General features: G+C 41.8%; 2 protein-coding genes across 3 annotated transcripts; both read right to left on the reverse strand.

Moving 5' to 3' along the window:
• Positions 1–9,669: 9,669 nt before the first annotated feature.
• On the reverse strand, positions 9,670–12,355 carry LOC129174253 (inositol monophosphatase 1-like). The gene is made up of 9 exons (XM_054766038.1): positions 12,211–12,355; positions 11,814–11,899; positions 11,531–11,670; positions 11,357–11,461; positions 10,923–10,968; positions 10,749–10,857; positions 10,556–10,664; positions 10,081–10,232; positions 9,670–9,929 (listed from the first exon to the last, which is right to left on the reverse strand). Exons 2-9 carry the CDS (start codon positions 11,874–11,876, stop codon positions 9,802–9,804), a joined length of 852 nt encoding a protein of 283 aa, XP_054622013.1. The 5' UTR covers positions 11,877–11,899; positions 12,211–12,355; the 3' UTR covers positions 9,670–9,801.
• Positions 12,206–25,246, reverse strand: LOC129174254 (inositol monophosphatase 1-like). Of its 2 annotated transcripts, none has more exons than XM_054766039.1 (11): positions 25,168–25,246; positions 24,670–24,740; positions 24,452–24,559; positions 23,748–23,881; positions 23,465–23,569; positions 23,193–23,238; positions 22,921–23,029; positions 22,731–22,839; positions 22,388–22,539; positions 16,234–20,316; positions 12,206–14,554 (listed from the first exon to the last, which is right to left on the reverse strand). In XM_054766039.1, the coding sequence occupies exons 3-10, from the start codon at positions 24,512–24,514 to the stop codon at positions 20,195–20,197; spliced, it is 840 nt and encodes a 279-aa protein (XP_054622014.1). In that variant the 5' UTR covers positions 24,515–24,559; positions 24,670–24,740; positions 25,168–25,246; the 3' UTR covers positions 12,206–14,554; positions 16,234–20,194. The 2 variants fall into 2 exon arrangements, with proteins under 2 accessions (XP_054622014.1, XP_054622015.1); XM_054766040.1 differs by lacking the exon at positions 25,168–25,246 and adding an exon at positions 24,920–25,158.
• Between the last annotated feature and the right edge of the window lie 615 nt (positions 25,247–25,861).

Raw genomic sequence — 25,861 nt, forward strand, 5'->3', positions numbered from 1 at the left:
ATTATCTTTTTAATTTGAAAAAAATATGTTTTAAAGTTGTTTTTGTTAGTAATATTAATTTTGTTTTTACTTTAATATATTATTTTATTATTTATTGTAAATGTAACGGTAAATGTTTATAAAATTATTGTACAAATGTTTTAAATATTACATTTTTTATATTATTGTAAAAATATTTTTTATATATAAAAATTTTTACTTATTTAAATATTTACATTAAATAAAAAAATATTAAATTACAGCATACAGCATACATATAAAAATACAATATAAATGTAATTTTACAATAGTAATAAAATAATGAAAAATAAAGCTTAAAAAAAGTAAAGACAAAATTAATATTAATAACAAAAGTACAATATATATACAAATATTTTTTTAAATATTAAAATAAGTGTCCTTTTGACATGCATTATTTAAAGGCTCTCACGGGCCACATAAAATGAACTGGCGGGCCAAATCTGGCCCCCGGGCCTTGAGTTTGACACCTGTGATCGAGAGGAATGAAAGATGTTAGTGTGCCACTTTGTCACAAAAAGCAGTATGCCGCTGTGTGATAGACTGGCAGAGCGTGCTAGCTTGCTGTCCTTGGGGACGCGCTGGCTGCCGTTACGGTCGCATAGATAGAAACGCTGGCGTAAGAAATAGAGAGCGGGAGAGAAACATGGAGCTCTCGTTAGGCGGCTCATGTCTGTGAAGGTTTATGGTCTGTGTCGGGCCCAAAGTCCACCATCAACTCATATGACCCGGAGGAGGAATCCTCTGGACAACTGAAGAGCTGCTTTAAACTTTTTGTATGCTTTAAGAGAACAAAGTTTGAGGGAGGATGACAGTGTGGCTATTTCAGTCTCGCTCTCATTTTACAGACTTGTCATGTCCCAAATTTGGTGGCGATTCGGCAGGACCCCTTAAAGTTACAGTGAGAACAACAGCATAGGAAACAAGTAGGGGTGCACATTTTGCTGCATTTTCACCATTTTGTGTGCAGTAGTTCAAGAATTAGCGTCCACAAACAAACACACACAGTAAAAGCCTTTATAGTAATCCTTCGTTTATCACAGTAATTGGTTCTAAACCTGACTGTGATAAGTGAATTTCCACAAGTAGGATTCCTTATTTATGAATAGAAGCATAGAAAAACTGTGTAGAACCTTCTAAATACGTTTTTTAACATTACGACAGCCCTCTAGACATGAAATAACACTTCTTTTGTCACCTTTATACATGTATTAACAATAGAGTACACATAATAAGAGTAAATAAGCCATTTAAGACACAAATAAGACTCATGCTCGCGTATGTTGCCATAAATATGTTCCCTAGGGGAGCTGAGAGGACAGGAAGTGACATTGGGAGACCGATTCAATCCCCTGAGACCAAATACCGAAAGAATAAAGTTGTCGTTTTGCGATTAAAGTCATTTCAAAGAAAACAAAAAGTGGTGAAAAGCTGTGACAATAGGAGAATTGTCCACTTTGAAGACAAAATACACTTTTTTCACCAAACTAAACGTGCTAAGAGTGTGAAAAAAGGCATAATTTCTCCAAAGGAAGCACAAACACAATAAGCTTCTATTATTTGTGAAACTTTTTTATACATTTACAACTTTCCTCACGTCTGATTATGACTTTACTCTCTTACGTTTATAACTCTAGTCTAGGAACAACCTAGTTTTCCTTCCAGTGTTCCAAATAGTCAACAGATCAAAGTTCGATGTTCAAAGCTCGATGTTGAATCACTTTGGGATGAAACGGACTAGCTGGGTTTTAGCAGGCAAGGCCCTCCTTAAATCCTTGAGAGGCCGTATCCATTACAGGCTCCACAAGAGGGCCTGCTTCAGTGAACAGCACACAAGCTAACTGGCACTTGTTCAATGCGCTGCACTCGTCTCGTCACAATTTAGAGCGCTGTCAGGTGTCTCCTGGCGGACCAAACTTCCCGGCAGTCATATTGATGTGTGTGCATGTTACAGCAGAGTAATTCTGCAGTCTGTCTGTTGGGGGTGTTGGGTTTTTTCCTTTCATTTCTTAGTACACAGCTGCCTTAAAGATTCATAAGGAAGCTTGCATTCATTTCCATCCTGTTTCATACCAGCAACAACACATGATGGCTAAGGGGAGAGAGAGTGAATCATGGCGCGCCAGCTACTTGGAAGTACCCGCGTATGCAAATGTTATTCAAATGTATGGACCACTTTGCCTTTGGGTTTGCCCGCGCCGCTACCACAGAGACGTGGTCACTCCCCGTACATAATAGCCCCCTCGCGCTGTGTTTGGATCTGGGAAGAGACGGCGGTGACACAAGGTGACGCCGCCGCCTTTCCCACAAGCAAACTGAAAGGATGAACTGATGGGCTTATTCACCAAGGAGTACTATCGCCACCCTGGAAACAGGCAACATTATGAGAAATATAGTAACATGTTCCAAGAATAAAGCCAAGAATTGAAATATTCTGACACCAGAAGTACAACAGTATCGCGCCTCGCTAGGTTCTGTGTGAAATGAACACACAAATAAAGGCTGGAGCTACTGTTGCACCTCCGATGGGCCAGTTTTTGCGAGTAAAAAATTAGCAATGCATTTTTTCTGCACAATAAGCTTCTTTTCGGAACAGCGGTTCCGCTACGTTAATCAAAAAGGGAACACAACTGGGCCATAAATTTGTCATTTTCTGTTTTCACGACATTTTTTTTTGCTTAAAAGGCAACACCTGAACCTATTAGTTAGAAATAGAGACACATTAAAGGTGAAGAGAACTTCAGTGTGTAACCCGCCGGGGTCAGCCAGCCTTGCGTTCCACCAAGGTCCGCAAAATGGCAGTCAAGGAAGAGTTCCAGCTGTCAAAATAAAAGCCTGAACTGTCAACTTCACATCTAGCGCGACTCTTAAGGTGTCAGGGAGTGAGATTTCCCAATGTACACGCACACAGCTGCACCAGCTGGCATCCGTTACAATCGCAATGTCCCGCCTCTCTTTGTTCTGTGCGAAATGCACATATGAATAAACGTCGGATCGACTATTACGGCTCTCGTGTGCCAATTTTGTGGGATCCCCCGTGTAAAAACTGTCTCTCTAGAGCAGGGGTGCCCAAAGTGTGGTGCGGCGGCCATTTGCGGGTTGTGGCTGTTTTTTTATTGTTTCGCGGCACATTCTCAACATTTAATGTAAGTAACAAAAACATTAAAAAAAAAAAAACAGCAAAAATATAAAAAATCAGCAGTATTTTTACAAAAATAAAAATGAAGAGAAACAAGTTGTAATCTAACAAGAAAAAGTCTGAATTTTACAAAAAATAACATAATATTATGAAAAAAAAGAGTCATTTTAGTAGCATAAAGTTGAATTCTTAAAAAAAAAAAAATTGTAGTTGTAATATGATGAGAAACAAAACAGCGGATAAAGCCGTAATTGTTGGTGGTGGGAAGTTAGAATGTTAGGAGAATAACATCTACATTTTGTGGGAATAAAGTCATAATTACGAGAGAAAAACAACAACAGCAGAAATGGAAAAATTTTCCGAGAGAGTCAAAATATGAAGGGAAAAGAGTCGAGAATAAACTCGTAATAGCATGATGAAAAAGTATCATTGTCATTTTAGCAGCATCGAGTTCAAAGAAAAAATGTTGTTTTTTAAAGTCGGAATATGATGAGAAACAAACAAAACAAAAGTTGCCATTTTTGAAAAATTTGGTTGGGGAAAAAGTTATATTATGGGAATAAAGTCAAAATATTATAGGAATAAAATCATAATATTAGGAAAAGAAAATTTAAGAAAATTATTTAAAAAGAAAGTTGAAATATTTGAAAAAACATTTAAAAATTGGGGGAAAAAAAAGTCCATTCTAAAAATATAGTTTTTTACCTTCATCACCAAGGTGAGATAGTTTTTTCTTGAAATAAAGAAATAACTTTTTAGCGTATCTACTGTACATGTGCTGGTTTGGAACTGTACACTTTTTTGTGTCTTCCAACACAAGCTACAGTCTGCTCCATTATTTTTCCACCTAAAAAGGTTAAAGTAGTTACAAAAACAAAAATGTATGGCGAGAATTTGGGAGAGAAAGTCGCACCAGGAGGCTCCTTGGAGACAACACATCTGCACGGTATGATGACGTTACTGAAATCACACAGATCAAGTTTTAATGACGTTTCAGAGTGTCCTCGTTCGCGATTGGTGGTTATCGGTCAAATCTGCAACTAACAAGCAGTTGCCTCCATCTGCCACTCGTAAAAGTCCCTCACCGCTAATATCTCACGCTTACGCAAGCGTCAAGGCAGGCGTATCGATCCCTCCACCTCTCAAAGCTCCTGAGACACAACAGGAATGTAGCAGACGTTGCGACGCGCGGGTGATAAAACGCGACGCCGAGTACAGCATGGCGAGGTGTAATTAAAGCTAAAGTGCGTGTTTAACGGATCAATAATGATGGACAGACAAGACAGAGATGAATGGAGCGCTCAGAAAACAGAGCACTTAGGCGGGCAATTAATATGTCAAGGGAAAGCGCGCAGGGACCGAAAGGCAAAAAAATCCAATGAAATAAATGTAAGAACAGCTCGGAGGGCTGTTACTTAGGATTATCATCATTGATTGGCTCTCTGTGTGTGAGTTTCATGTTAATAACGCCATTGATTCTCCACTTTGAGGGCGCTATGATAGACATGGCTTTGACAAAAATAAAACAATTTGAAAAACATTAGGGCCCAGATGTTTCCTCCGTGGGCGTTGGGGAGGGGATCGATCCGCTCCCCGAATAGAACACAGAAGTTGAGCGCACGCTTCGATGGGAGGCGTGGAAGGGCGGAAAAGGAAAAGAATGTGAGACAGAAACAAGAAAGAAGGGATGCACGTTGTGTGACAGCCAACTACTGTATCATGTGCGTGGAATGGAAGTAGACAGTAGGAGAGCTAGAACTTGTTTGTTCGATGGCCACTTCCTGGTTCATGGACAACAACGTAAGACAACTACATACATTATTTTCCTAACTCAAATCGCGAAAATAACAAATTAATTAATGAATTGGAACAGTGGGTTCTGTGCAGTGACGTGCGGTCACACTAGGCAGCTGATTTTCTGGGTGATTCCAATCGTTTTTTAATGTTTCAATCAGTAAAAAGCGCGGAAGCTGCACATTTCCTGATCAAATACAGGGCAGAAATCTAAGATGAGGCTGCCACATCGTTATTATTCTTGCCAATCGGACAATAAAATACGGAGAAATGTCATACGGGAGGCGCGTGCAGTAAGTGTGTGAGCTGGAAGGTGCTTATCACTGCCGTCCTTCCATAAAGAGGAAAAGCCAGTGTTTCTTTCTTCACCAGCTGGAGAGCAGCAAGTCAAATTTAAGGTATTTTTACACTCTTCTGAATTAATTTGACTGTTAAAATGGAGGATTATAGTGTATATCCACTTTTACAACAATAACAACATTTTCAACAAAAGTGAATTATTCTCCTCTTTTTCTTGTTATCCTCTTCATGAGCAAAGGGGACCAATTATGCTCTTTCCTGACCGATAAATGTTGCAACAATGTTGGATTCTCATGTTAAACAATGCCAACGCGTCAGATCATGAGGTTTTCACATTTGGAAGTGAGGCCCGAAAGCATTTTTGGATGGTTCTACACGCTGAGTTTTTTTTAACACCGAGTTCCACTGACGTCAATGCAACCCAGGCTTCCTTATGTTGGCATAACCAGCACTCCCGCTCTGCTTCGCTCTGCTCTGTTCATGGTGTGAGCACGTATGGCTCCCAAGAAGTGTTTGTTCAGGTGTGGCTAAGGAGGCAAGCATCAGGCGGAAGTGGTTGGAGTTGCTGATTCCCGGCCAGCAGGAGGAAAATCTGCTCATCTGTCTACGGCATGTCACACGGGACTGTTTTGTGAACACGGGCCAATCCGAAGCTGGACTATCCGCCAAACTGTTGCTGAAGTCCGACGCCTTTCCAACATTACTTGGTTAATACGGTCCCTTTGTCTTCTTTAAGTATAGATAATGCTGTCCAGTTTACCATTAAAAGCAACCTCTACCCAAGAGAAAACAGTGACTCCTCCTCCTCCTCCTCGGAATGCACCATCCCATAATTCCTCGGAACAGGGCATTACATCAACTTCCCTGAAAGAAAAGCTACTGTGTCTGAACTGATTGCGCACTTGTGTCCTCATATCCAATTGAAGGGCACTGAACAATGGCAGTTTTGAGAGGCAATTTGTCAATCAGCGCTTCTCACTGCTGATTGTGGTCTGCTTGGATGAAGACAGCACAGCTCACAGATCCAATTCCTTCGGGACTGAAAATCCCAAATAATGTCCCGGTGCAGGTTTTTGTTGAGAAAGTTCATGCTTTCAAGTGTGCTTTTTTTTGTATCTTAAATATAACACATGAAACCTATTGCCATACATTTTGGATATTTGTGTTGCAGGGATTTGTGATACCAATGCGTGCCTGCAGAGGCAACGATGATCCAGAGAAGAACCCAAGCATAGCTGATGAAGTTATTACTCTTTAATACCACTTTGAGCCTCAGGAGGAAACTATGAGTCAAATCTGCCTTCATTTGACAGCACCTTGGAAAGGTTATTGAATGTGATGGTAAAATAACCTGACTTGCTACAGTGCAATGTTTGTTTATTTTAATGCAAATCCCAACAAGCTGCAGAGATGTTGTATTCCATGAATCACAACCCCATTTATCAAAGGCATATAAACTTCTTAAATACTTCATAACAATACCAGATAATTGCACTCAGGCAGGGCTGACAGGCAATACTTTCCCTCTCATCAGTCATTACAATATGCACGCTAATATGCATCTTAAATTAGCTGTTGACTTTTCCTGGGAACTTCAGACCTGCCAACCTTGAAGCAATGTTATGAGTACTAAACATGACTCACTCGATTGTAGTTTGACTGTGGCCTATTATCATTCAAAACATATTGAAAGACAAGTCATATGTCACATTCTGGTCACTAGGTGTCAGTAATGTTACACTGATGAGACATTAGATTAGACATTAGCTTACTTTAGATTATCTTAATACTGCATATACTGGCTGCCCCAGCTTGCTATATGCTCTGAGCGGCGGTCGTCTCTTCAGTGCCTGCAGTGATCCCGGAGCCTGCGCATTAGTGTTGCGCAATATGGTGTAAACAAAGACTAATAGAAATGTAAAGGAGACTATAGGGGTGTTATTTCACGTCCACAAGGCCCTAATAATGATTAAAAAAAACACATTTAGAAAATCCTTAAGAGGTTTTCTTTGCTCTAACAACAAAAATATTCCTTTTATTTATATTGAATCCTACTTCTGAGAAATTCACTTATCGCGGTCTGGTCTGGAAACAATAAACGCGATAAACGAGGGCCAACTGTCGTAACATTTCAGGTTTTTCTTGTTACATTATGCCTTTGGCTATATTTTCCCCCGAGTTTTGAAGGGTTTTTTTGTCCAATTTTATTTACACAATGTGCCGCAAGTGAATAACAAAAGTGCTACAAATGGCCCCTGGACTACACTTTGGACACCCCTGACTTTATCATTCTTTGTCTGGGTTGAGCGCCTGATGTGACATCAAACAACTCTTGTTTCAACTATTTAGCTTGCTAGCAAACAATGGCAATTAAAGAGAGAAGGGGAGTGTTACTGCAGCTGGAACTAATCAATGCGTTACAACAGTCATTTTTATTGCAAATGTTGAACCACCATCGGAGGATCGGCCCTCTGAACGAGTCATATACAGACAGGAAATATTGTTCTACAAGCCCACCTTAACAGTCCGCGGCACCACAGCGCCAGGATTGTTTTTGCAGAGATTGAACATGAAACTGAAACCAGCGAAATGCAAGCAAATGCATACCCGAGAGCAGCAAAGCGTATTCAAGGGTCAAAATGTGTGTCATGTACGAAAAGTTCATAAATGTTGGCAGGTCATTTGCAAGTGAAACAGAACGAGATAGTGGAGGAACATAGCTAAAAGGCTGCAGTGACAATATGCAGTCCTCCCGACTATTTGGTATGCACACTGACCCAAAGATGACAAAGTAGCGGGTCATAAAAAATCCAGACTGAGATCAAACGGCCTCGGATGACAAAACAGACACAAAAGTAGAACATGATCGAAATACCTTGTGTGTGCGTGTGTACCTGTGTTTGTGGAACGGACATGCTAAATGGACGCCGGTGACCTCGCGTGTGTGGCTCCCTAACCTTTTCGGCATTTACTATGCGGCTGACGCCACCTTTTCTCCTCCTGCAGGCAAAGTCAAGCAAATGTTAAATTGTGCGTATTGCGTGCCAAGGTCTGCTGCAACACACTGAACACTCCGCACATAACAATGCACAGCCTCTGACTGCTGGAAAACAAAGCTTAAGTGTCAAGGCATGGACACGTGCATTACATGGCATAAATCAGCAAAACATGCATTCTAATTCGTTAAAAAAAAGACAATCAGGAAGAAAGCAATTCTCGGAAAAGACAACAACAAGGGAAATTTTACTTTTGGACCAATTATAAAGTGGTTTTATTCCAGAAGTGACGCATGATAGTAGTGCTATTAGAGCCAATTTGGGGCCGGAAGAAAGCAATTTCTGGAAAAGGCACACTATTATCTGCGGTGAATCACAGAAAAAAATGTTTTTAAAAAAAACGGTATTAAATAAAGACTTAATGGTACACTGGGTGGAGTCACACAAATAAATCTTAACTGTGGCCAATGTGTTCTGAAATACCAGTTTTCAAGAACCTAAACAAGCGAAGAAAAGGCCAAAATGCATTGAAAAAAACATTTGTTCTTGTAGGCCCGAGAGGCCAGACATGAAAAACGACCGCCTTGCATGAGGTGGTAAGGACATAGGCAGAAATGTGGCAGGCGCTTATGCATGCAACAACGCACATTTGTAACAATTATGACAGATATGACACTCCAAGCAAATGACACAGAGCGCGTCCACCACTTCATTGCTGGTGCATTACTGACCTCTAGTGGCGGGTAGTGCAACAACAGCATGCAAACGCATAAACTCATGTAGAAGTCCAACTGTTTTCTATGCCGCTTATCCTCATTAGGGTCGCGGGTATGCTGGAGCCTATCCCAGCTGACTTTGGGCGTGAGGCGGGGTACACCCTGGACTGGCCGCCAGCCAATCACAGGGCTCATATAGACAAGCAACCATTCACACTCACATTCATACCTATGGCCAATTTCGAGCTGCCAATTAAGCTAACATGCATGTTTTTGGAATGTGGGAGGAAACCAGAGTACCTGGAGAAAACTTACGCACGGGGGGGTGGGGGGGGACCATGCAAACGCCACACAGCGATTCGAACCCAGGTCTTCCTGATCTCCTGACTGTGTGGCCAACATGCTAACCACTCGGCCCTCGTGCACAAGTTTTGACTTCATAAATGACAGGTCTACTGTGGAGCAGACTCAAATGCGGTAGGTAGACCGTTACCCTTATTGAAATATGACAAAAGAAAACGTGGTGCGGATCTGGATGAAGATGCATTATGTTTAGTTTTGTTAGCTTCCCTGGCTTCGCCGTGAAGAGAATTCCGACATGTGCAACTTCACGAGGCCATAGTAGTTTGCATTCTAAAACCCGAAATACACGGTTAAGTGCTGACAGTTCAGTTATTACTCAAACAGACATGAAACACAGACGCCATGCAAATGAAGACAGCCACCAAGGGTAGTCATTTTATTCTGCTAAAATACAGAAGACACTGGCAGCTCCTCCCGTGTGTGTGTGTGTGTGTGTGTGTGTGTGAGTGAGTGAAAACAAGGTGCAAGGATCCTCTCACTTCTTGATCGCCTCCGCGTCATCCCTCTCCACGGGGAATATTTCGATTTCCTTAATGATGCGTGCAGCAATAACGTCGTTGTTTGCCGACACCATCCTCCGGGACATCAAATCGAATGGCCCCCCTAAATTTTCCACACAAAGAGCTTTTATTAGGAAGGGTTTCATGTGCATGTTTTCAAAAGAATACATCTCGCTTTCATCTATTGGCGGGGAACCTTGCCGCTCTCCCGTGTTGCAGCGCGGCTCTTTGATCACATTTGAAAGCATACGCACCGTCGACATCCAGCAGTATTCCTCCCGCTTCTGTCACTATAACCGCCCCCGCCGCGATGTCCCAGCAGTGGATCCCGATCTCAAAGAAGGCCTCCACCGCCCCGCACGCCACCAGGCACATGTTGGTGGCAGCGGTCCCCGACCCACGGAGCCTGCAGGTACAATAGCGGATGGTACAAATTGGCCAGAGAATACTAACAATAAAGAAAGTGAAAGAAAGGGCTTTTGTTATTTAAGGCTAGCAGGAAAAAAACTAAACCAATTACTCATCCAAGGTTATGTAGCCTCACAAAAAAAAAAAAAAGACTGGAATCAAGGACTCATGTGTCAAAAGATGAGTCACACATTAAGACGCTACACCACAAGTGAACAGTGATTTTCCACTGCTGGTTTTCCCGTTAGCTGAGCTACACTGTCTTAGCATGGGGGGGTAGCAACGAGCACATGTTGGAGCTACAAGAAGAGAAGCACCTACCCGTGCACCGGGATGCGGAGAATCCTTTGCATGGTGGAGAAGATCTTGGTGACCTTCTCCGGGTCCCTGTCCGTCCCGTGTTCGGAGATGATGATGGACTTATGAATATCTGCCGTGACAGCGTGCCACGCGGGTTAGCGGAAAGGTCGCGGTGCGGGGACAACGGCGCCACGCGTATATTTCCACGGGTTACCTGTCACATCCGACACTTGGATGCGCTCGTCGTCGCAAAAGGCTCCGTGCCCTCTCCTGGCTTTGTACATCTTGTCCTCCAGGCAGCTGTACACCACGCCGAACTCCAACTGGAAACATGATCCTCGTTACTTTCGCAAACAACCGGTGATCTGCGAACGTGATGGGCGCGTACCTTCTTTTTCACCGCGAAGGCAATGGACACGGCCACAAACGGGAACCTGTGGATGTGACGAGAGGTGAGACGGAGTCTTGGAGGAATTTGGTTGCTTGTATTGTTGAGGTTGGTTGCACAATGTCTGGCGATCGCTCCTCCCGCCAGTTGTGAACGGTAACCGCAGGCTTGCATGACAGAAATGAACAGAAAGACTGGAAATAATCCACAAAGTGGTGGCACACGGGCCCTAAGCGTGAGTACTGTAGCGGTGTAAGTTTGATTGCTGATGAGGAAACCCTGACTTCTCAATCACCGTGGATCTGCTCAGTACACACTCGAGAGAAAACCACAATGCAACTCGGTAATACCCACTGACCGGTCGGTACTGACGTGCGACTCTTCGCATCGACTTACTGCTGCTTTCACCCACGTAAACAAAAGTGGCGTCTTACCCGTGGACAAAGTTGGTGGTTCCGTCCACTGGATCGATGATCCACGTGGGTTTGTCGGTCAGAACGCACGGTTTGCCGTTTGCCACCGACTCCTCTCCGATGAAACTGCAGAAAGGACCGAATCAGATCGCTCGCTCGGTCAGTGCCAGCAGAGCCGAACCAGCAAAGACTCACCTGTAGGTGTCAGCTCCAAATTCATCTTTGAGGGAGTTGATGATGATTTTCTCCACCCTCTCGTCAGTTTTGGTGACCAAGTCGACAGTGGAGCTCTTGGTCATCACTCTGATTTCACTTTCGCCAGCTTTCCTAATTTCCTGACCACACACACACACAAGAGCGTTGGCACATGTCCCACTTGTTGTCTTGCGCAAGCAGGAGACATAACAGCCAACTATTTCACTCGTGTCACAATTTCCCGTGTTTGATCCTTGCGCTGATTGAATGACCCAAGACTTACCGCCCCAGCTTTTCTCGCCACTTTCACGGCAAAATCATACGCCCTCTGCCACGGGTCCTCCATCGCTTGTCGTGCTTTTCTTTTACCTGCAAAAAACAAGCCCGTTTGGTGCGGGATACCCTGAAGCAAACCGCTGCATGCAAAACCTGATGAACGTTTGGGTGGGCCGCCGCCACCGAGGCTCGTAAAGACACCTGATATGTCACAAAAGAATGAATTGTGTAACCGACTGACATCCTGCAGCAGAAAGCTTCCTGTGACACTCCCACTTTTGGAGCAGCAAAATGTACAAGCTTCAACAAATAAAGTCAATGATCAGTTCAGACTTAGCAGTTCAGACTTAGGCTACCTAGTCTCAACTAAAAAAAAAATAATTAAAAAAAGTCAGCAACTTTACCTTGAGGAGTGATGGTTCACCCAGAGGAGACCTGTGACTTGTGGCACTCCGTCCTCTGAAAAATGAACCTTAAGGTGTTGCATCCGAGGCTGGTTGTTGGAAAAGTACTAGCACCGCCTCGAAAGGGGAAAAAAAAAAAAAAAAAAAAAACATGACAACATGCAACAGCATGATGCCACATTTAAACGTGAGCAAGTGGAAGTTTTTCACCTGACTCATCAATGCTGCTGCGCACGTTTCGGCCCGTTTGCAGCTGCGACCGTGCACGGCGGAATCCTTTTGTCGTCTTCACATTCAGACGAGGTCTTTCTTCAAACTTTGTGGCGCACGAGGTTTTGACCCATGATTCAGCGGCAGCATGCAGTAGCGACGCTTCAAGACTTTTGTCCGTGTTCGAGGCAGGAAGGGCTCGTTCAGACATGCCATTCTTGCCGCGCCTTGCATAACTCAAGTCTTGATGCGCGCCGCCAACACCAGTTGACACAACGGCCGCAAATGTTACATCGAGTCCGTCTGAGCTAATATTGGTTTAACTTTGGTGCAACATTAAGCAAGCCTCGGCTGCGACGCTTGGCTTGAGCAGTTAAGACGGAGGGATTTCTCGAAAGTTCCGCCCGCCGGGGCCGAGAGCGGCGAGAGATCGGGCCGGTGCGCTCTAAAAACGCTCAGCAGACAAGGCCGAGGGAGGTAATAGGACGAGCAAAACAAATACATCAGTCTTGCTGTCTTCCTGGCGGCTCTAATATGAATAATTGATCCCGGGTGACAAATGTTTTGGTTGCCGACCTCCAGGGATTCACAGCTGTAATTGAAGCCAACCACGCTCATGTTGGTCAAGGTCGACGACGCATCTTGTGGAAGATTCTTTGTTTTCCGCCTGCCTAGAGTGCTTTTTTTTATGTATTATTTAATAGTGAGAGGAGAGTGGCTGAGCGTGGGATGCTAACATGCTGACAGCGACAGGATCAACTTGTAGGACGTCCAAGAGAGTTGACGAGATCATTTTAACACCGTAGGCTAGCCGCCTGGGTGACCTGTCGGGGGAGGCAGGGAGGACTTTCAGTATTAGTGCAGACTTGAATGAACTGTCTGAATTTGTCGTGCTCGGCGTGCAGTTTGACTCTCGAATACGCTCGTGTGCCCCACTGCTCTCCATTTTGTTGCATTTCGCTGGTTTCAGTTTCGAGTCGGTCGGTGCAGATAAATAAATAGATATTATCGCTTTCTCAATAGTATTTCAAATCAGGCGGGCCTGAAAACATTTCTGTCCCCCAGTGGCAGCATGACAGAAAATAATTGAGAACCATTGCCTTAGGCTAAGAAAGAACATAATAAACGTGGCTGTAGTTTCACTTTCTTGGTTTAAGGAGTCATTAAAAAGCTTAGCATGTTCAAGTGATTGCCACGGTTGCACGGCTGCCTACAGGGCACTAACTTTCCAACTGTTTTTCATGTATGTCATTAAACCGCTAAGGGTAACATACGCCAGCCGGTGGTGTTCTGATTGTATTTTTTTTTTTTTTTTATTTTACAATGAGCCACCAACATACACTAGCTTTAAGCAAAGTAAGCTAAATGTTAGTATTGCTCACCATGCTTAGCCAGTTAGACTAGCTTAGCATTTTAAACAATTTGTCCAATGTTTGGTAAATGTAGCAAACTCTGATAAATATTAATATGGTTGCGTGTATTCAGCAAACATTAAATAGTTTGCAAAATATGCTCAATATTAGCATAGCCTATCTATGCGTCAAATGACAGTATGTTAAACATTAGCATAGCTTAGCATTTTTAGCAAACTATGTTCAACATAGGGGTAGCGGAGCATGATAAGAACACTATGTTAACTATTAGCATAGCTTAGCATTTTTAACAAAGAGCCCCGTTATAATACGTCAATGAGCCAGGACGAAATGGTAGCCAAATCAACACTGTGGCGCGCTGCCACAAATAGGGAAACACTGCATGATGACAAAACTATGTACAGCATTACCATAACACGTTTTGCTACTTTGCTAACAGGTGCACCTTAGCAATTAGTTGTGTTGTATTATTCCAGAGTGTGCTGGAACATCGCCAGTGGAATTCATAAGATATGATGACGATGGAAACGCTGCCACATCAAGCAACAAACAAATACGTCAATCATCATTTGAAGTATTACACTAACAGCATAATAGGTACGGTATGACTCTACAGCGATTAAAGAAAAGAAAGCCAATGTGAGTTCTTGCCTGCCACCTGATGTGATGTCACAGTGGTCCTCATCAAGATTTCGGCTCCACCCATTCTTGGTAGTGCCTTGAAGGGGACGTCACATTTCCATGGAAGCCCGTTTCAGCCACTGAAAGTAAAAATACATCCTAATGGTAAGTCATGGTTATGAGATAGGAAAGTCAGAATTATGAAATAAAAAGTCAAAATGATGACACAAAAAGTCATGAGACAAAAAGCGAAAATTCCGAGATGCAAACTGCGGATATGCCGAGTGCCATGTGACAAAGGCTCCAGAGGAAGGCGGCACACCATTTCGACTTTTTAATAATTATGATTTATCGCGTGATTTAGACTTTTTAATCTCGATTCTTAATCTCGGAATTTCAACTTTTCATCTCATAATTTTGATTTATGCCATAATTTCGATTTATTTAATAATTATGATTTATCTCGTAATTTCAATTTTTCATCATAATTTTGATGTGTCATAATTTCGATTGTTTACTTAATAATTATGATTTGTAGCGTAATTTCGATTTTTTAATCTCATGATTTATCTTGGAATTTCAACTTTTTATTTAATAATTATGATTTATCGTGTAATTTCGACTTTTTAATCTCATGATTTATCTCGTTATTTAGACTTTTTATTTAATAATTATGATTTATCGCGTAATTTCGATTTTTAATCTCATGACTTTTTATCCCATGTCAACTTTTTATTTAATAATTTCGATGTAATAATTATGATTTATCGTGTAATTTCGACTTTTTGATCTCATGATTTATCTTGGAATTTCAACTTTTTATTTAATAATTATGATTTATCGCATAATTTCGACTTTTTAATCTCATGATTTATCTCGTACTTTAGACTTTTTATTTAATAATTATGATTTATCGTGTAATTTCAATTTTTAATCTCATGACTTTTTATCCCATGTCAACTTTTTATTTAATAATTTTGATTTATCGCATAATTTCGATTTTTTAATCTCATGATTTATCACGTAATTTCGACTTTTTATTTAATAATTATGACTTATCGCGTAATTTCGATTTTTTTCATTTCATGACTTTTTAATTCCGTAACGTCAACTTTTTATCTAATAATTTCGATGTAATAATTATGATTTATCACGTAATTTTGATTTTTAATCTCATGATTTATCTCGTAATTTTGATTTTTTATTTAATAATTGATTTATTGCATAATTTTGATTTTTTAATCTCATGATTTTTTAATCCCGTAATGTCAATTTTTTATGTCATAATTTCGATGTAATAATTATGATTTATCGCGTAATTTAGACTTTTTAATCTCATGGTTTATCTCGTAATTTCGACTTTATTTAATAATTATGATTTATTGCGTAATTTCGATTTTTTTCATCTCGTGCCTTTTTTTAGTCCCGTAATGTCTATTTTTAATCTCATAATTTTGATTGATGCCATAATTTCGATGTATTTAATAATTCTGACTTATCGCGTAATTTCGACTTTTTAAACCCGTGACTTTTTATCCTGTAATGTCAACTTTTCATCTCATAATTTTGATTTATGTCATAATTTCCACTTTTTATTGAATTATTATGACTTACAATTGCGACTTTTTATCTCCTAATTTCGACTTCTGTCATAATCATGCCTTTCATATCTGGTCATTTTGCCTTTTTAGCTGACGACTCACCATTGTGAGTAATATTACCATCCTGAAGGGCAAAGTCAGTGACAGGAAGTACGGTACTCTGGTGAAACGTGGACAGGAAGCGCTGCAAAGACGGCTTCCGAAATAGAAGTACTCACCTTTTGAAGCTGCCTGACGAGCAGTGTGAGCGTTGACAGCTGCTGTTGGTAAGCTTCCCTGCTCATGAGCAATGACAAAAAGCACATTGTGGTCGAACCCCACATTGGACAGCGTTATAGGCGTGCGACTGGGAGTTCTACGCACATTTTCAAAACAAACCTGCTAACTTGATGTAAATTGGAGCTAAAAGGGCAACAAGTTGGCCTTGTCCAACACGTTGAATGAAGCAGGAAGCAGAACAATGGTCACGCACTTCCTCACGGGCAAGGAGGACACACAGGAACACTTATTAAATGTTTTGTTTTGCTCGTGACGACCAAGTTCCTTCCTAATCATTTTTAACAGGCTGCAATGCCAGGCAGGTCCTGATGCTGCACAGAGTTTGATAGCTAGGATGCAACCACTTTCACACTTTCAAGCGCCAAAAATGAATCGCTGACATGACGGGTACCAACCTTTTCGACCCAGGTACGCCTCACTGGACTTTCTCCTAAACAATTTAACCTCCCTCCCTGAAGTTCTTGATGATCTGATAAATGGTTGATCTTACTAACAGCAATATCCTTTCCTGTGAAGCCCTTTTGATAGCTGCACCCGTCTCCTAGTTAACAGAGGAAAAACAAAGATCTCCTTTTAAGCTTCCCGCCTGTTATTCTCACTCAGTGTTATCTCCGGCCTTTGTCCTTGTCAAAAGTCTCCCCGACGTTAACCAGAGAGTCACTAACATGACGTCTGCTGGTCCTTTTGTGGCAGGGCTGAAACGTAGTGGACATGTTTTTTGGGGCTTAAGTTCATTTTCGCAACAAGGAGGGACTTTGCAATGAATTTCCATTCGTCTTATTGCTCTTCATAACATTCTGGACAGGACAGGAAAAATATATTTGTGGCAGCATCACGGAAGCTTTGTCTCGGAGCACACAGCTATGGTGTGTTCAAGGACCGCTGGAAGTAAATGTTCTGCAAAATGAAACAAACATGGGCTTTCTAACTGTGTATTATTTTTCCAATACAATAATAGCTTTTTGTTTCCAAAACTGATGATATCCATCCATCTTCCATGCTGCTTATCCTCACTACGCTGCAGCCTATCTTCTGCCTATATGCTGACCAAGACGCTTGCATCTTCGTCCGCGATGGAGCGCCACGGCCACCTTGTTTGCATGTGTGTTCCGCAGCAGCAGCAGACACGAGCGTCTTCGTCACATGCACAACAATGGAGACTCGACAGTGCGCAGGGACACGGCGGGAGACAAATATAACGCCGGGCGATTCGATTTTTTTTCGAGAAGGCATTTTTGTGACTCAAATCTATTACTCTTTTGAACGCATACTGTTCTGAGAAGCCACACCCCTTACGACGCTGATGGGGATGTCATACAAATCCATGTCAAAAAATCAAAACTATCCCTTTAAACCATTGCTCCTGAAAGTTTCCCGCGGCCTGTTTCGGTCTCGTCCGCAGTCAGATGGTGAATTAGCCCCATTATAACACTTTCCCAGTCGCGTTGCCTGTTAAAAGCAACTATAAAGAACATACTGTGACGGGAGCAAACACGGCGGAGCCAGGTCAGCGGGTGCACCTCACCTTGACAAATAACCTCATTCAGTCATTAGAGAACTGCTGGAACCGCAACTAATCAGAAGGGATGAGCATTATTATGGGTCTCTGTGTGGAGTTTTTAAAAAAAAAAGGTTCTTAATGTTGTCATTACAGGGTGTTGTGAATTTTGAGGGGGGGAAATGCATTCTATTTTGGAATAAGGCTGTAACATAATACTTTCCTAATGCATTGTAGCTACAGCACAGGTACTGGTGGATGGAGTCAGGTTCTCCAGGCTGGTGTAGTTCATAGTTGGTATCTTGCTGTATATGTTGGTATCCTCCGTATTTCACACCAACCCTCAAATAGCTGGCATCACTTCAAATTGATCACATTTGGCTCGCGCATTTGAATTTGAAAAGCTTTAGCCCGGAGCCTCAGGTTTATCTACCTGCATGTTCCGCCTTTTTTTTTTTGTTGTTGTTGTTTGTCCTCTTGGAGCTGGGCGGTGGGGGGGCGTGGTGCTTACATTTCTCTCTATTAGGAATAAAAGAGCAGGTGACAGACAGGTTGGCATGGCGTAATGACCGGGAGCTCTTCGGTCTCACCACTAAAAAAAAAACCTTATGCTGTTTATACAGCAAAAGCAAAAGGCCTGTTTGTGTGGTTGTGTGTGTTTGGCCTCCTGATTGCCACATCACCCGTGTCCCAACAAGTCGAGCAGACAATTTGTAGAGAGGTGTTTAATTAATTTCAAGTTTGTGTATACAGTACAGAATGTTTACCTCCTTCAATGAACCACAATACAATCAGTGCCAAATAAGAATGTTCCTGTCGTGACTGCCATTAGTCAGAAGTCTTCTCAGGGCTAACAGATGTTGAATCATCTTGTATGAATAATACAACTTCTTATATACGGTATGTGGCAATCCCGAGGTAGAACGTAAGTGACATACGTCAAAAAGAGGCACACTATGTGCCAAGAATGTGATCATTATGTAAGCTTCTCTTTTTTTTTTTTGTTCCTGCTTTAAATACCCTCAACACTGCCGTCTATGCTCACTACTTAGATACACTTGTGACTAAAAGCACAACATACACATCTAAAACTACACGATGTAAGTATTGAGCCCCTTAATAAAATCAATTAATCAATATTTCGTATATAATGTCAGTGCAATGCCCTGCCATCATCATACATTAAAACGAAAGCAATATGTTTACGCTTGATATTTTACATTTGGAAAACCAATCCATGTAGATACAGTATGGTAAGAAGCTATATATATATATATATATATATATATATATATATATATATCATCAGCCTTCATCTCAGCTTTGTGATTTAGTTGAAAAAGCAAACTATTAGTATGAACTTTTTCTCCTTAAATTACAATATTTTTTTTGCTTGTTTTTCCTTTTTTTTATATTTAAAAGTTAAAAGTTCCCATAATATTTGGACTTTATTCTTGTAATATTGTAACTTTTTCCCCTACCAAATTTTCCAAAATGTGAATTCTTGGTTTTGTCTCTCATAATGCGATGACTTGAGGAAATAATTGTTTTTTCCAACTTTGTTTCTAAAAATGACATGTTTTTTCCAATAATATTATGACATTACTCTTGTAAAATCAGTACGTTTTTCCCCATAAAATTATTATTTTTTTCCTGGTAATATTATGATGTAAATCTCCTAATATTTTGACTTTATTCTTGAAAATTACTGCTGTTTTTTTTCCATTTTTGCTGTTTGAATGTATTTTTAAAATGTGCTATGGGCCAATCAAAAAAAAAAAAGTGCTGAATAATGTTGGACATGCCTGCTCTATACAACAGGACTTCTCTGCTGTTTTTTATAGTCAGTCAAACAGCCATCAGTCACCTCTGGAATTACATAGACCCGGGGTTGTGTGTGTAATGTGCAGCAGCTTGAGAAAAAATGTGAAAAATTACCTTTTAAAACGCAGCTAAGCGAAGATTGTTCATATCAAGGGAAAAATGAATTTATCCTTGGTTCCTATGGTGAGAGAGAGTAAATTGAGTCCAATAATAATTCCAAAATCTTATCGTGGAAGCTGTTCTACCTGCAAAAAGGGGGGAACAGCGGCACACTTCTTTCCTTTCCCACTTCATGCAGGCGTCCAATACGTTTATCTATCAAGTGTACTCACAGGTGAACTCCCTTGACAGCATGTTACTTCGATTTTTCACACAAATACAAGTGTTCCTGCCTCAAAGACATCTGTGTAGATCTAAAACGCAACACACGCATCACAAATTCAAAAGAAACGCAAACTGAGTGAATGCTGGCCTAACCACCTCCTCGGAGGCGAGAGTGATGTGTTAACTTCTGAAGGCAAACTCATGGCTTGTTAGATATGTGAATACCCGTTAAATTGGCGGCCGCGGCGGCCGTTTTACGAGCCATCTGCGTCGTCCCTGCCGACGCCAAACTCTGTTATCCGTGCGGCGATGCGCTCGGCCACGGCTCTGCTGCTGGCCACGATCAGCCGGCGGGACATCAGATCAAACGGCCCACCTGGATGAGTGAAGGAGGACATAAAGCGTACGCATTAGCATTTCATGGCGCATATGTTCATCATGGGGCTCAGAAGCCCCTGGAGGAGTCGCCGTGCGCGGCCTGACTGAGTGTGCACGCCTCAAGTTATGTCGTTATGCTTCATCTTCTTCGATGTTTGGCCTTCATCGTGCAAAATGACACATGATGTGGGCCTCCTTTTAAAGTCACCAGGAACCCCTCCACCGCCCAGCATGTCAAATTTGCATAAAAAGTCTGCAAATATGATACGTGACATCAGAATTAAGTCTGGAAGCGACACGTCCTTGACAGAGTATGTAAAGTAGGGACACACTGAAAGGTGTTTATAATATGCTCCCCCCCTCATGCTGCTCTAGGACAGTGGTTCCCCCAGATTTAAAAACACTACACCTGATAATATTTATTCATTTGTAAAATCCACGACAAGCCTTTTTGGCACCAGCATCATTCAAGCATGAATGCAGACGCTAACAGACCTGCCAACTTTGATTGAATTTTAAGAGTATAGTTCTAACCCCCCCCAGCTCTCTGACACCTCACCACAGGGGGGCCCGCGCCATTATTTGGAAAGCACTGCTCTACAAGCTTTTTAACGCGTTGGTCATGAATGAGCATTATCACTGAGCATTATCTTGTTGAGGGAGATTGGATGACTCAAGCCTTTCTACTTCCTGCTTTGAGAAGAGCAGAACTTGCAGCCAAGCTTAAGTTGAAAGACTCTTGTTTGGACTTGTAGCTTATATAATGTGACAGCAGGATTGAGTTCCTAATAATACGGTGCATATTTACAGAAAGTTACCAACAGCTCCTCTGTTATGCAAAAGTCACTCTAACGCATTCAATCCCTGCCATTTTTCCAAAGACAACCCAGTCAGTACGGGCCAGTTTAGATTATTTTGACTGATTTTTCAAGGCACACAGACTATTGTGTCCTATGGTTATATAAACATGGAACCCACCAAAGCAAAGATTAGACTCTCGTAAATAAAGTTTGTTTCTACCTTTTTCCGTTCTTTAGTAATCAGCAGTAGAACATATGTAAGTTTCAGGAAAATATCAGTTCCCGACTATAACTGCTTTTTGTGAAAAGATACATTTCAAGCATACCTTTCACTTTGACACAAATATTTTTTGCTTTTGCGGCAGCTCAAATATCTAAACAACTATACCACAACATAAACAACACAAAATAGGGTTGTTTTACATCAAAATAACAATTTATTTACAAATATAACACGATGAACTATTTACAATTTTCGCATTTGGAAGTAAACTGTGTGTGTGTGCATGCGTTAAAATTTCCCTACCATGCATAACCTTCTCCACGCTACACTCCTCCATGCTCTTTCACTTCCTCCTTGCTGCTGAGTGTGTTTTTACATGCAAATGAGCTATGGCGAGCTCTTATCACATGCACTTCTGCCACCTTGCGGCCATTTTAATTGCATAAAACTGCTCTACAAGTGACAGTTGCGTCATCACCTCTTCTTGCCTCTCGCACAAAAAATGTAAAAGACGTATAAATACGTCTTTGGGATCGGGCCTTCGGGTTTATAAAAACGTATAAAATACGTCTTTGGTATTGAATGAGTTCATGATGTTTTAACTGTATTATGTGTCGGAGCCAAACCCGTCAAATCCTCCCGGATTTTTCCTGTATTTTTAATTTCATGAAAAAAAATCTTCTCCGGTTATGCCTGAGCAGCACAGCTTCCGAGCCGCTCAAGCGCTCCAAATGTATTTGTGGCGGTCCAAATGTATTTGTGGCAGGCCTGCACAAATAAATGAATATATGGGAAACGCTGATCTCCCTCGCTTGTGTTCTCCATAGAAAAGGCGATCAAACGGTCGCTTTTGAAGTAGTGGCGTCATGAAAAAACAATCCCTCCTTCCTCAGGCTTCGCTACATATCTTAAAAAAGCCTGGAGTTCAAGCCGGAGCGTACAATTCATGAAGAATTCAAATTCATGGACATCTCAGACCTCTATTCCAGTCTTTGAATGAAGCATCAACAGTTTTAGAGCTGTGCGTCTCAATACAGTTGTCTCACCTGATATATCCATGATAACTCCCCCTGCCTCTGTGACGATGGCGGCTCCCCCAGCCATGTCCCAGCAGTGGATGCCCATGTGATAGTAGGCGTCGGCCGAGCCGCACGCGACCAGACACATGTTGATGGCGGCGCTGCCTGGCGAGCGAATACTGTTGGAGAGTAGACTTTGAGTGGAGCAGGTTATGACAGTGAACTTTATGAACTAGATGTGCACACCGTAAAGAGTGCACACCTTGATAGATACATGTTGGAATTTTGCCATCTGCAACAAATTTGTTTGTGTAGTCCTGTTAATTAACACACCAACTGCAATGAAGCTTCCTTGACAGAGAGTAATTACCCATGCACAGGGATGGTGAGGATGGTCTTGATGTTGGCCATCATTGTTTCGAACTGCTCAGGGTCCTTTTTGAAGCCCACCTCAGTCAGCACCAGGCTGCGGCTGATATCTGACAGAGGGCGACACAGACGGAGGTGAAGCTTGCACAGATTGTCGCCGCCACCTGCTGGTCGCGCTGGGGAAAAGTCACCTTCCTGTCCAGACACCTTGATGGGGACTCCGTTGCAGAAGGCGCCCTTCCCTTTGCGCGCCGTGTACATTTTGTCCTCCATGCAACTGTACACCACCCCGAACTCTATCTGAGGACAAGATGCGCCACAATAAAGCGCGGTGATTTAGCGTGCTGAGGTATGAGTACCTGAAATCAAACATCAGCCACACAGGCGAGCATCAAAAACTGCATGATTGAGGGAAATTATGAAGGTGGTAATTGCAGTACTTTATTCCAAATGGCTCTCAAACCTCTTTCTTCACAGTGAAGCCAATTGATACAGACACAAATGGGAACCTGTGCAAAAAAAAAAAAAAAAAAAAAAGAACATACAGAATAAAGGCACTGTTTAATTAAAGAACTCCCTTTAGGTTTAAACTCATAGGAATGCATTTCTATTAGGTTCAGCCTCTTGGAGGTTGTCTAATTAGAGTCGACACAGAAGACAGCCAATTAGAAGACCAAAATAGACAAGACAGAAATAAAACAAACACCAAAAGCTCTGTGTGTGCGGGGGTCGTACCTGTGGACAAAGTTGGTGGTGCCGTCAATCGGGTCGATGATCCACGTGGGGAGGTCGCTGAGAACGCTTGGAGCGCCCGCTGCCACCGACTCCTCACCTATAAAGCTTTAAAAGCCGATTGAATAACCAGGTCACACCATTAGGTACAAACAAAATCCAAACAAAATCTGGTTCTTATCTGAACTGAAGTGTCCCTGGTGGCACAATAAGACTCATTCCTATGCGACATCACCGCCTCTGCGTCCTCTCATGACCTTATTTGGTGATAGAGCACGTGCAGTACCTGTGCGTGGGGAATTTGGCCTTGATGGAAGATATAATGAGCTGTTCCACTCGCTGGTCCGTCTCGGTCACAAGGTCGACTGGCGAGCTCTTGTGCATGACGGCGATGTCCTTCTGGAGCGCCTCGCGGATCATCTAGCGTGGGTCGACAAAAAAATGGGCTCTTCAGTTACTTTAATGTTAGCTGTAGAGGGGAGGGGCATCCGAGGTCATAGGCAAGTCCCAACAAGAGTTATTTTTCAAATAGAGCTGACCCTACCACATGAGCACTGCTTTTTACTGAAAGCAGAAGTAAGCTGACTCCGATTCAAACGCCCCCTATTCAGCAAAAGTGACTTTTTAATGATGTTCGAGCTATCCCCTCCCTCACTTGTTTGGTCCACTTTTGATAGAGAAGGCGCTCAAAGGCTTGCTTTTAAAGTTGCAGCTTTTCATGATGTCATGAAGGGAAAAACCTCCTTCCTCAGGCTTCGCTACACATCTTAAAGCTGGGAACTCTGCCAACTATCAATCAGCTACAGACATGGGAGCTTGTTTTTTCGCTGATGTTGCTCTTATGTGACTCCAATGTTAGTACTCTGGCATCTATTATGTTGGACAAGTGCAGACAGTGTATATGACAGAAAGGTGGATAAAGTTCACAATGTATGTCCATGCCACATGTCATTTTCTTCTACAATATTCATGTTTGTAATCATAAATTACCTTGCCAGCCTGTTTAGTGACCTCCACGCAGTGCTCCATGCACTCCTGCCAAGGATCACTCATTGTTCACAGGAAGAAGACGATACACAAATCCAACAAAATGACTCCCTAGGAGACAAACAAAACCTTGTGTAAACACACGCTGTCACATGATGACAGGCTGTGATAAGAGCCTGCAAGGAGAATAGCGTATCGAATGAGACAAAAGCAGGACAAACCTGTCAGGTCACTGCAAGCTGCTGCCTGGAGGGGTGGTGCGTTCAAGTGCACACCACAGTTGTGAGGCCACCTGGTGGGCGTTAGAAAAGTGTCAACAGTCTCATTCATACTTAAGTGAAACGATTATTATAAAAACTATCGCCTGTACAAACACATTACACAGAATAATTTAGACATTGGTCGGCAAAAAAGTCTTTAGTGTGTGTTACAACGGATGACATTTCTAACGCGTCATTCAGTCACTCTTACTTTATGACTTTGACAACTTCCGCTTTAGCGGCTAACGTTAACGAGGTAGCCACTTTGACAACTTCCGCCTTGGCCGCTAGCACTAGCCAGCGAACTAGCCAGCTAGCAGTCAGTCGGAGTGTGTCACCGGAGGAAAAACAGCCAAATGAACGCCTGAAGAGCTTAACGATAACAACACAATCCCAGATATTAAATGAATTTAAACATAAAACCATTTGCTCTACCAGACGGTAGTGTTTGACTTGTACCTAGTAGGGTTTTTATCCAAACAGACGAGTGGGTTGGACGAAAGATCTCTGAGTGATCAGTTTGTATCACGTGATTTCGATATGGATTTTCATTGGTAGGACCGCTGTCACATTTTCCGGTTGTTTTTTTATTTTTATCTTTTTACTGTATTTCTACAGCAGAAATAGGACTGACTGTTCAAATATTTACTGTTCAAAAAAGTGTGTATTAAATTCTGAAACTCTTCTATTAAATTATATTAGGGAATATTTTCACTGGAAAACGTTTCTATAGCGAATGAAAAACGAAAGGTCACATGATTTTGATTTGTTATTTTTCAGTGGCTGGAACGCTGTCAACTTTTACCGATTGTTTTTTGTATGTTACATGAAAAAATATAATATAATGTATATAATAGAACATATAGAGGACACATAAGGACATATAAAATACAGTGATAAAAAGATTAAATACAATAATTAAATGAAACAGTAATAAAAAAAAGAGAACAACTCATTATTTTTGTCCCTGTGGTTGTCTTGCAAGCATTTCTACCTTCTTAAAATATTGTCGAAATCTAGTCTGGAAGGAGAACCTCTTTGTAACAGCGCATGGAATCCATGACCCCTCTAGCATTCATTAGCATTCAGTAATCTTTATCCTTAATGATATAGTGGACAAGTTGGGACCAAAAGGTCAGCCAAATATTGTGTA

The sequence above is a fragment of the Dunckerocampus dactyliophorus genome, chromosome 21 (assembly GCF_027744805.1).
Source record: "Dunckerocampus dactyliophorus isolate RoL2022-P2 chromosome 21, RoL_Ddac_1.1, whole genome shotgun sequence".
Classification (NCBI taxonomy): domain Eukaryota; kingdom Metazoa; phylum Chordata; class Actinopteri; order Syngnathiformes; family Syngnathidae; genus Dunckerocampus; species Dunckerocampus dactyliophorus.

Bases quoted from the DNA above. Each gene is read 5' to 3' on its own strand.
- LOC129174253 (XM_054766038.1), bottom strand. From the start codon at position 11,876: ATGGAGGACCCGTGGCAGAGGGCGTATGATTTTGCCGTGAAAGTGGCG. The intron at 10,969-11,356 runs GTAAGACGCCAC...TCACATCCACAG, and splicing joins ACCACCAACTTTGTCCACGG to GTTCCCGTTTGTGGCCGTGT. The intron at 9,930-10,080 runs GTGCGTATGCTT...TGGAAAATTTAG, and splicing joins AATACTGCTGGATGTCGACG to GGGGGCCATTCGATTTGATG.
- LOC129174254 (XM_054766039.1), bottom strand. From the start codon at position 24,514: ATGAGTGATCCTTGGCAGGAGTGCATGGAGCACTGCGTGGAGGTCACT. The intron at 23,030-23,192 runs GTTTGAGAGCCA...TCTTGTCCTCAG, and splicing joins GCTTCACTGTGAAGAAAGAG to ATAGAGTTCGGGGTGGTGTA. The intron at 22,540-22,730 runs GTAATTACTCTC...ACTCTCCAACAG, and splicing joins CTCACCATCCCTGTGCATGG to TATTCGCTCGCCAGGCAGCG.